This window comes from Cariama cristata, unplaced genomic scaffold, assembly GCF_000690535.1.
Source record: "Cariama cristata isolate BGI_N322 unplaced genomic scaffold, ASM69053v1 scaffold15356, whole genome shotgun sequence".
Taxonomy (NCBI): Eukaryota; Metazoa; Chordata; class Aves; order Cariamiformes; family Cariamidae; genus Cariama; species Cariama cristata.
The window spans coordinates 51663-62907 of record NW_009621686.1 but is presented as its reverse complement, the minus strand read 5'-3'; the positions used below and the strand labels follow the sequence as shown (position 1 = coordinate 62907).

The window sequence follows — 11245 nt, the reverse complement described above, 5'->3', positions numbered from 1 at the left end:
GGGGACTGGGTATGCCATACAGGAACAGCGATAAATGAGCCTAAAGCCTCATCTCCCACGGCAGCAGATTGACAGCTTCAAACAGAATAGGGAGGAAGGAGGGAGATTTACTGGTAGATTGAAAGAAAGCAACACCAGCTTATAGGACATCCGCTGCTGTGCTCTGAACAACCTGGGTTGTAAATCTTCATCAGAGACCTTAGAGGTGGAGAAGTGGCACCGGGGTCCGGTTGACAGCCTGTGTTTTCTTTACCTGGCTGTTTGGTTCCCTCAGCTGCACGAGTGTTTGCCTTTTATCTGGAAGGGGCCAGATGTGGGCAGAAGCAGCGAGCACCCCACACCTCTGCCCCCACCACAAACGTACGGTGGTCCAGTGCCCTGCTAAACTCCAGTGCTCCCAGGTTAGGTTGTCCTGCTTTGCCCGCTGTGACCTTTCTGATGCGTTTCCAGCCCCCGGTCTGCTAACTAACTCCTTCCAGTCCACTTTCTCCTCCACGTTCTCCTGCCTCCTCTTCCTCTTTCATGGTCTCTGTAGTCTTTGAACAGGGAGAGGAGGCGGAGGGGCTGACATCTCCATGGAAGCTCATTAGGGGGCTGTGCTGTGCTCCCTTGATCTCCAGTCAAAATGCAGGCTGAGATTTTCAAAGTTGCCTGAAAAGACCTGGGTGCCCGGATCTTCTTTGTTTCATTCCCTCAAGTTAGTAGAAAGGGTTCAACTCCTCACAAAGGTAGCTTTGAGATGCCCAAATCTCTTCTCTCCAAGGAATCAACTCGTATCGGGCAAGTGAAACGACCCCTCTGCAGGGTCTGACCTTTTCAGTCCCCAGACTGAGAGCATCCTCTCAGCATTAGAGTACTCCTCTAAACGATGTCCTAGATATTCCTGTTAGAGAGCTGCCTCAGATGGCACTTCATGGTGGAAGCAACAGCAAGGACCATTGCGGGGGCGATGCCCTTTTTCCCCAGAGTATCTGATCCCTGACTTGCAGGCCAGCTCTTTTCAATGCTGCCGCTATGGACAATGCCAAACATTGCTCCTTCACAGTTCACTTCTCCGTGCGATCCAGGTGGGTCGGTTGGTGCTGCCCTTGGACAGATGCTGCCCAAAACCAGGGAGCTCCCATCACAAGCACGAATGCATATGTTAAGTTCCCCTTGTTACTGCTATTTTAGGGTTAGGTGTGAAATAGCTTGTCAGCTGGAAACCAGGCTGTTATGTGGACTCTCCATGCTGAAAACAGAGTTCCTTTAGGAAGAGTCAAAGAAGCTTTACCCTTCGTGCCAGCATCGTCAGACAGATGATCCTGCCAGCAGAAAGGCAGCAAACCTCTGGCAGGATCTTGATTACACAATCAACATTTCCTTGAGGATCCCCTGTTGACAGGCAGTGATTTCTGAAGGGCCTTTCCTTTTCTTAATAAAGCATCTTCTCTGAAACAGATGGCTTCATCCCCTTTCTCTTCCACTTACGCTATGGGAAATGAATTTCAATGAAGACTGCAGGAGTCTTCTAAGCATCCTTACTGCCCCTACAGTAAAATTCAACTAACAAAACAGATGTGAGGGAATCACGTGAACTTCTGTGTCCAAGAGCATCTTGGCTTTGACACAGACAGCTGGATCCCAGCCATGGCTCAGGCCTGCATAAAGCGGGCACTGCAGCCCTACCATGTGAGGAGCAAAGCCTCAGGGCTTGGGTCTCCAGTACAGCTGTAGCGGCCATGGTGTTTTACGAGGTGCATGAGAGAGAACAGCATTGCAGAAGGTTGATCAAAAAAGCAGCTAGTCAGGAGGTGATGCTGAGCGTTGGCCAAGTTGAGCTCCTGCTTGCTCATATTACAGCTTAACTGTCCCTGTCCACAGGGGATCCAGAGCCATCCCTGAAGGAAGGTGCCTACAAGCAGCCCTTGAAGGAAGTGGCCAAGCTTCTTATAACAGTGCTATGAGAAGCTGAGCGCGCCTTTCACATAGTAGCAGAGTGGGCTGATCCCTTAGGAATGCACAGACACCCAAAGGTGCCTCTACACCTTCCCTGGAGAACAGCCCCAGTCCCATAGCTGTTGGCAAGGCCAGCTGGGGGTTGCACTCCCTCCATCGTTCCCCTCTAAAGAGACACAATTGCTAGAGCTAGAATAATAATTCAGAGACTGACTGTATTTCCAAGGTTGAGCTAGTTGGTTGGCATGAGGAGTCTTCAGTGTCTTCAGTGGATCATGCCTGACTTTTGTCCGATATATAGTACGCATAGAGAGTCTTGCTTTCTTGTGCCCATCAACACCTGTACGGCACTAAATCCTTTAGCAAGGCTGGCAGTCGCTGGGTTGATGGACAACAGGGAGACAACAGCTCAAGAACTCAGTTTGCTGAACCCAGAAAGAACCCAGAAAGACCCAAATCACCAGCTGAGACCCTGCTTGCACGCCATCAGGAATCTACACTCCATCAGGAACCTGCAACCCCACCAGTGCCAGCCCCTTCCAGAGCTCTCCATCACCTTCAACAACTCTCTTTCTTCAAAACTGGCCTGAACAAAGAAAGCAGCCTCTCACTCTGGCAGCTCCCATCCTCTGCCTGCCAGGGCTGAAACACCAGAAGGATTCCCAGCAATCCGGCAATTGACTGGCCCGCTTACGGGCTAGTAGCTACTACTCACTACACGTGCCAAGGGGTTTGTACTCATGCCTAGTGTATGCGTAGAGCTACAGATGAGATGGTACACCAACATTTATACTTCTAAAGAAAGGCTTTCGCTTTGAATCGGGCCACTCACATAGCAGTTAATCTGCATAATAAGAAAGCAAGGAATTTTCTGTTTCTGTTAATGTTTTTTTGCTTACCGTAACAGGATCGTACTCTACAGTCAAAGACGTTAGATGAATTAGTACTAACGATAATAGCAAATGTGAAAATGCTATGTCAACATGCACTGCTATGAAAATATAAACCACTTTGCACGATTTTCTTCACTCGTCTCACAGGCTTTTCAGACTCATAGGGAAGTTATACACACATATCAGAGGAGCCTTGGGAACTCCCAGCGGGCATCCTTTGTATGAGCAGCTGCTGCAGCACGACTGAGATATAGCCTAACTTTGCAACCTCAGTTGATCTGATTGCACATCCAGTGCCTGAAATGCCACAGGCATGCAAGCTGCTCTGCAGTTTGCAAAGCAGTCCATGTGATCGTAGCCATAATCATAATTTGCTCAGCTCCCCTTGGCCCAAAAACTGCTCCTAACACCGTGAAAAGCTGTTTACAGAAACCACTTCCTTCATTACGAGGCAAGAAATTTGGCAACTGCTTCCCAGTGCACAACAACCCTACCCCAGAGCGAAGCAGAGATGAAGTCTGCATCCAATTAAAACTGGAAGGGGGCATTAAACAATTAGCACATAATTACCTGATTTGGGCTAACATCAAGACTCGGGAGGACTCAGCCAGTGCCAGGGAATCTTTCGTGACCATACCCGATGGGGACTTCAGCTGGAGGCATCACAGATGAAATGTTGCTTTACCCCCCAGCATCACGATACTGGCTGAGCGCAGGGCTAAGTCACCAGGAATTTTTCCCCAAAGCATCGGGAAAAATCTTCTCCAATTGAAATGCAAATGCTTGACATTAAATTTAGCCAAGATGTGCAGGGGGTAAAATGTTAACCCTGACAAAAGGCAGTCATTCATTCTTACAACCCCCAGTGCCTTGACCTATGTTTTATCGCTTTTAGGAAAGACAGCAGCTCCAGGAATCTTCCAGCATCTTATTACATCTAATTACCTGAGAGTCCGCAAATACTTCTGTATGTGCTTATTTTTCACCAAGTGACAAGTGCATTGAGGTGCACAAGAAAATTCACACGCTTTAGGTTAAAGCACTTAACGTACATGTGTGTGCAACAACAGTTTACACCTTTTTCCCACCTGCTTTCACCTAAACCAAATTTCAAGAAATTTGCATGACCAAAGCAAGCTGCTCTGCTTTGTACCTATCAAATCAGCTCTTCAAGACCACCAGCATACCATCACCTCTCCTCCTTGCTCAAGCTGCGAGAAGAGGAGGAAGGAAAGGGTGATAACAGACCCGCCACAGACTTACTTCTTTGGCTTGCCCACTGCGTTCTCAGCCACATGATATCCAGGCTTGCACTTGTAGCGACAGACTGAGCCCACATCGTGATTCCCTTGCAGGCACCGTGGGACCAGGAGCTTGGCGTTGGCCACCGTGGGAGGCACGTCGCACTCCAACTTACAGTAGGCTTCGGGGAGCGACCAGAGACCATCCTCCAGGCAGGTCAGCCACTGGTTTGTTCCTGACCCCAAAAGAGAAGCAGTGTGTTGGGGTCACAGCTGACCTGGGGATGGAGTCCTGCTGAGGGAAACTCAGAGCAACCAGCAAAAGTCCTCTTGTTAGAGCGGATACTGATGCCAAGGGAGGCAAAAGGTACAAAGACCATGGAGTCTATTGCATCCTTGGTCAGGCTGGGGCAGAAATTCCTTGAATGCAGACAGAAGCAGGGAAGGGACAACTTCTAGGGGATGAAGAAAGGATCTCGGTTCTGCAAATCTCCCCAAAACTTTCCCTTAAACTTCCCCTCTCTGGTGATGCCTCAAGACAACCTTCAGTGGGCTGGGGGCGTTTTAAGTATGACACTTACTTAGTTCAGCCCATCTTCATTCTCCCCAGGTGCTTTTTGCAGCTTGTCCTTACCCTTTACAAGCTGTCATACCCTGTGATACATGTGCAGCACAAGATGGGAAGTGCCAGGAGGCTAGACATGGGAGTCTTAACTGGTGTGACTGGGAATTCAAACCACCCGTTACTAAAGGTTTCGGTTGAGTATTACAGCCCAACTCTTTGTTGTCCCTCTAGAGAAAAGGGTGTTTGGTAGATCCAGCTAATGGGTGGCTGAAACTGCACAGCTCTGGGTGCCTGGGGTCAGCGTTCAGGTGTGGATGATGAATGGTTTGCTGGGAACTGCTGAGCATGAAAAAAAGCTGGACTGGAGTGATTGGGACTCTTCCTACTGAGAGGTTTGGATCAGCAGGTTCCCAGTGCAGCCAGACTGCTCCAGGCTCCCTTCAAGCATCGTTTTCTTTTTACGGGATCACTGATCTGTTTTTTTTCAAGACCATGCCTCCGCTCAGCGCTTGCACTCCCGTTGGGCCGGTGCTGCTGAAGGTTGTCCCCCATCTCCAAGTGCTGCACAGCCATCTCATCCTTTCCTTGACTGTTCTTAGCATTTATTAGCCTTGAGAGCCTGCCCATACTGATGCGAGACCTTAAGGGAGAACAAGCATCAAGCATGCCCTGCCTCGGCAGCTCAGCCGAGTCGGCTGGACCTGTAAGAGTTTACCCATGTGGCTCGGCAGCCTTGGCCAAGTACCACCAGCCATCGTGTCAGCGGCTGGAAGTCATCGAGGGGACACCTTCCCACCGAGGGAGCCCATGGCAAACCTCCTGTTGATGTCAGCGATGGTTATGAGTGAAAGATCAGATTAAAGCCCTGCCCTGAGCTGACCCACCCAAGGCAACGGTTCATGCAGAATTTGGGCTGCCGATTCATCATTTGTGTGCTACCCCTTTGATCAGCTCATGCTGGGGGTCTGCCGGCATCCCCCCTGTCATGAAATGAGACCTTAATTCCCTGCAGTTTTTACTCCTTAGATTTAACTTTAACAAAAAAAAGTAAATTATTTTCATACGTTTCAGCTATAAACGTCTCCATAAAATAGGGCACCCATTAAAATGATTTGTTGTATGCGATTGTTGAGAGCAAAGGCGCTGGTGGAAACTCACATAAAGTCCCAATGCTTGAAGCTGTCAAGGCAATTACCCCCGAAATCCCATCCAGCTCAGCCTTGTATAGACAGGAACAGTAGCTCTCTTTCTCTGACTTGGCTTAAAAACATTCCTGCGGCTACTGATGGAGTCGGCAGAATGAAAGCCAGGCCATGGCATGTCTGTAGGGCTGCTGTGTGTCTGGGTGAACACCTCCCAGACTGCTCTGCAGCTGCGGGCATCAGTCTCTACGGCTTTATACAGGCCCAGGCCTCCCAAACCACAGGCTTTCCCACAGCCACCGGGCACCCAGCCACTTTTGGCTTTCTGAAGTCCTCTCTCTCTGCGCTGGCTGCCTGCACACTTCTTGCCTCCCTCCTCCCCGTAATACCGGAGGCTGCTGGACCCCACCAGCTATCAGGAGAAGACGTCCCTACACCCTGAGGTGGATGGATAAGGGATGCCAGCCAGGGGATGGCAGTCAGAGGGAATGATCTCCACACTACAGTGTCTCCGCTCAAAGGGGACAGATGCCCACCATTTCGGGAAGTCTCTCAAGAGCCCTCCTGGCTTGCAGAAGCCAGAATAACTGGGAAATTCAAAGTAGCAAAGCTCTGTTTGAATGGCTTGGGACATGCACGGAAAGGTGACATGGAAAAGGGTGGTTCTATGTCTCAGCACTCCAGACCGTACCTTGAACCTTGGCTGGGTGGATGCAGGAGAAGGAGCATCTCTGCAGGTAGGTGGTCCCCGTGGGGCAGGAGAACTTGGCGTAGTACACGTGGGACTGGTCAGGGACACCGCAGTCAACAGGGTCACAAGTCACAGATCTGTCCCACCGTCCCGAGCTGCACATCAGCACCACCTCCTGCTGCAGAGAAAGCAAGGCTCTGTCAGACCCCTGCGAGTGAGCTTTAATCTACTTGTTTGCCACCGCTGCAGAAAGGGCTGACCCAGGTTTCAGGACAAGCAAAGCTTCCCCCTATTTTTTTTCTCCTCCAATGCACCCTTTCTCCCCACTCTGGACACTGAGTCACAAAGCCCTTACCTGCTCATGGGGCGACATTCGGGGTGTGAACGCAGCGAATGGCCCTTGGGGTAACACACAAGTCACCTGCACAAGAGACCTTCTAATGCTTGATCCATAACTGCTTGCCTCCAGAAAACACTAGCTGTGTGCACACCGTCGGAGTGGTGCCAGACCATGGTTAAGAGTAAAAGGAAAATCCCTTCAAGATACACTACCACTTCCTGAGCTACAAGTTATTCCCAGCTCTGTGCGCTGCAATTTTTTCCCCTACAAGGTCAAGTCTTACTTCAGCTGTTGACAGGCAGCTCTCCTCTTGATTGTTTTTCCCTAAACGCATCGATTCTCTCATGCCTGAGCCCACAGACCCCACTGAAATCAGAGGTTCACATAACCTCATTTACAAATCCTAATTACACAGCTCCTCTTACACAGGTGGGGGACTGCATGAGAACCTAATCCCCAGCAGTCCCACCACTAAACACAATCAACGTGTGCCACGGACTTCATCAAAACAGAGTGGTGGAAGACGGTGTGCCATGAGCATCCTGGTCTAGTGAAAGGTGTCCTTACCCATGGCAGGGGGGTTGGACTAGATGATCTTTTAAAGGTCGCTTCCAACCCCAACTGTTCTGTGATTTCCACTCCCAGACCACTAACCTCAGCTCAGCAGTCCTCAGGCAGAGGCTGCAGACCAAAGAGGTGTCTTTCAACTGTTCTTGATGTCCCTTCACCGGTTGAGTACAACCACGCTGCTCGTACAGTCAACTGTGTGACCTGTCCTCCTAGCCAAGACGTTTGGATTAAACCTGGACATGGTGACTCTGAAGGACATCACTACATTTGAGTCTGGTACGCTTGGGTATGCAGCAGGATCATGCATATCCGAATCAGGTGGAGAGGATGCTCAAAGGAGAGCTGTGTGCATTTTCCCAAAAGGCCTCAAGAAGAGTAGGGTCACACAGCCAAACCAGTGACATCACCGGAGGGCTCAGGGCAGGGCACTTGCAAGCTGTGACAGCCACATGGTGAAGCTCTGTCCAGAAGTTTCCCATCTTGCTGCCAAATGCAGGAAAACTGTCACCGGAGGCAGATTTTTTTTTTCCTGTGGTTTCATTTCAGAGAATGGGAACATTTTGTTTTCCCTGGGCATGCCTTGACCCACAAAGCCATGCGGCTATGTAATTAATAACCTCCCTGGTGACGAAGGGCCAAGTGGTGCATCCTCAGCTGCCCCGTTGCACTTTCCAGCACCCACCTCGCCTTTGGCAAACACCGATGGCTGCAGCACGGGAAACCTGCCTGCCAGTCATCGTGAGCATGTGTGACCTTCCGAGGAGAGGAAAGGTCCACCCTGCTGACACAGCCTGACTCGCCTCTCTCTGTCTCGACCCCTTGAGAGTTGACACTCTTACTCAGGCTGGTGTGTGGACCAGCTCAGCCCCAGAGACTCCTGTTCCCCGTCCAGGAACAGCCTAAGGATGGGACACACTATGCCCACAACCCTGCCCGAGTGACTGCCCAGACCTGAGGCAGCTCAGCTCCCAAGGACACATCAGTCCCAGGTCTCCTCCGTCAATGGTTAAGAGCCGTGCTGGCTTGTGGCTTTTACGAGGCATCCCCCAGCCCTCTGGAAAGCAGGATGAACTCTTTCACGGTGACCTCCGCGCTGCCCCGCTGGTGTGGGCAGCATTATTGCAATGCAACACAAAGGAAGAAAAGCTCTCCATGCTGTCGGCTGCCTCTAAATATAGTCGCTCTGCAATGACTTCACTTTTTCCTGAGCCACTAACTTCAGTTTTAAGAGAGAAAACATCCCAGGGATGTTTAACCCTCCCAGCAATGCTCATCTGGAGAACAGAAATGCCTACCTCTCCCTTTGCAGGACTGCATCACCCTGGCTTGGGACATCTCCTGCAGCAGCTTTTAGCCTGGCAGAGCCATGGTCTGCAGGCAGGACTGGGCTGGACTGCGGCAAGGGAAGGAGAGGGGTCTCCAGAGCAGGACCACAAGCCACCAGCACAGAGGTCCAGCACCAGAGCCTCCATTGGGCTGAGGTTTGTTGGAAAAGCAGCAAGGAGGTCAGGGCTGGAGGAACAAGGTGTCCTGGAGTCACTCCAACAACCCTGAGGTGGTTAAATCTCTCTTAAGTAGCACTCGGTCCAACAAGCAGTGAGGTCTCCACCATCCTGAAGCCCACTCACCTGCATGGAGCCCAGGCTCTTCCCATTGCTGGAGCGGAGGATGAAACCCTTTTCGCAGGTGACAGTGCACGCCATGTGCCTCGGGCCATCGGAGGTACAGTTGAGGGTGGCAGCGTGAGCAAGCAGCGGCCGCGTGCAACTTCCCGATCCTGCACAGGCACCGTGGATACAGCTATGGAGAAGAAGAGGGAAGGGATCAACCAGAGGGTCCCAGGAATTGTTCAGCAAGGAGAGATTCTCTCTGAGCGGCACCTGTGTGGGATGCTCAGCAGATCACAGATGCCTACAGAGATGCACACCTATCCCTCAGGCCCAGCTTCTTCCAGGCTTGAAACCTCCTGACGATGATGCCAGGAGGGTACTTCTTCCCCGCTTTGCCTTGGCTGGACCTCGGCCCAACCCCAGCCCACGCCTTCCCACAGACCATCGTGTCCTTCCAAGCTGATGAAAGGAGGCATGGCCCAACAACGTTCCTTCCCAAATCTGCGTTGTCTGGGGGGCTGCTCCAGCTCCTCTGCCTCAGGGTGCACAGACTGCATCACACAGAGCCTGCACATAACCTGGCACCAAAGGGGCTGGTGGTGCTCGGTGTAGGTGGACCAAGAGAGCAAGAGGAGGGAGGTGACAGGGAGAGGGCAGGCAGACGGCATATCCAGCAAGGCCACAACTTTCTGAAGGACAAAGTGGGAAAGCTGATACCAGATGGTGCTATCAAGCAGCGCTCCCGAATGCGCAAGGCGTAAAGCTACAAACAGCAGTCATCACAGCACCTTCCCGAGAGGGCTGCAGCTTCTCCAGCAGGAAGGTGGTCTCTACCACATGACAGTTTCTCACCTCCAACATGCTCAAATCATACCGGATACTAGAGAACTTGTGGTAAGAGACCTCTTGAAACCGCGCTCTGCAGCGCCATAGGGAGTACGCCATCAGACTCACACATGATTGCAGCCACCCACGTGTCCTCCTGTACATTCTCTGCTCACGCACGTCTCAGACACCAGTGTCTGGGGACAGACAGCGGACGGCAAGAGCTCTGTGCTTTCCAAAGGCAACAAAACCAAGACAGTAACACTGGGTGTTTCTCCTTACTGGTAACTTTTGAATCCACCCCTCACTTTCAGTCAGCCTTAGCGCAGAATAAGACAAGATTTGCAGCAATGGATAGTCAGGAAGAAAAGATGAAGAGGCGTTTTTAAAGCCTTTGCTGATAGAAGGGCAACAGTTATCTCAAACCCTGTATTAGACGTCAGAGAATCCACAGAGGATTCTCCAACTCCAACTGTTCAGCTGGAGAAGAAACCTCTGCAGATATTAGGGAACCATCCACGAGATGTTCTTCAAACTACCTGTGGTTCCCCCTAGACCTGGCAGCAGAGTTGCCCGAGCTTCACGTCCACACAGCTACAGCACAGCCTGCAGCGGAAGGGAGAAGCTGGACATGCTGCAGCTGTCTCCTCCACCCCACTCTTGTCACCTTCCCACTCTCCTCGGGTGGCCTGCAGCACCTCTGCTCTTCCCACAGGCCCACGCAGCATTTCAAGCCTGTGCATGCTGATGCCAGGCTCTTTGGGATCCAGACCATCTCAACACTCACCTGTCCAAGCTCCACAGACTCAGCTGTGGGCACCAAGGTGAGATGCAGCTAAAAGGAGGAATTACCCTCCCCTGTGCACCGCTGCAAGTTAGGAAAGGTCCCAGGAAAGCTTGCAGTGTGTCACCCATCCCTTGGAAGTAAACAGCCCCCTCCTCACCACAGCGGCTTCCCACCGAGGACCAGTTGTTGGGTACTGGTTAATTAGGCATCACAAATAATCCCATAGCGAAGAGGAGCGCTGGCCAGAGGGCTGCGGTCCTCCATCAGTGAAATGTAGCCAGTACATTAATCGCCTGTGATGGAACGAGGCCAAGACATGGGGCTGACACGATAGCTCCCGCAGGAAAACGCCCTGGTTATTTGGCAGTCAGGCTTTATTTTCTTACCAAGTGGTACAGGTGCAAAACCCAACATCAGCCCTCCTGAAGAAGGGGCAGAGGTGTTGCAGCTTCAGGTGATAACCGGGGAGAGAAGTGAGGCAGTCACACCCAAACACCTCCCCTCTGCTCCCTGCTTTGCACAGGACTGCCAGAGGTTCTCGCCCGCTGCATTTCACCCAGAGGAGGTGGAGGCAGCCTGTGCCTTTTGCCTTCGCTCAACCTCTCCAGCCAAGGATGCGGGGATAGAAATCCCACAAACGATA

General features: G+C 51.5%; 1 protein-coding gene across 1 annotated transcript in view; it reads right to left on the bottom strand.

The window, feature by feature from the left end:
- Positions 1-4020: 4020 nt before the first annotated feature.
- LOC104163172 (pappalysin-2-like) overlaps positions 4021-11245 on the bottom strand; it is a gene marked incomplete at its 5' end in the record, with an annotated part of 58879 nt that continues 51654 nt past the window's right edge. The window contains 4 exon segments of the mRNA XM_009702079.1: positions 4021-4042; positions 4095-4308; positions 6471-6648; positions 9009-9180. Of these exon segments, the coding sequence (XP_009700381.1) occupies positions 4021-4042; positions 4095-4308; positions 6471-6648; positions 9009-9180 (586 nt within the window).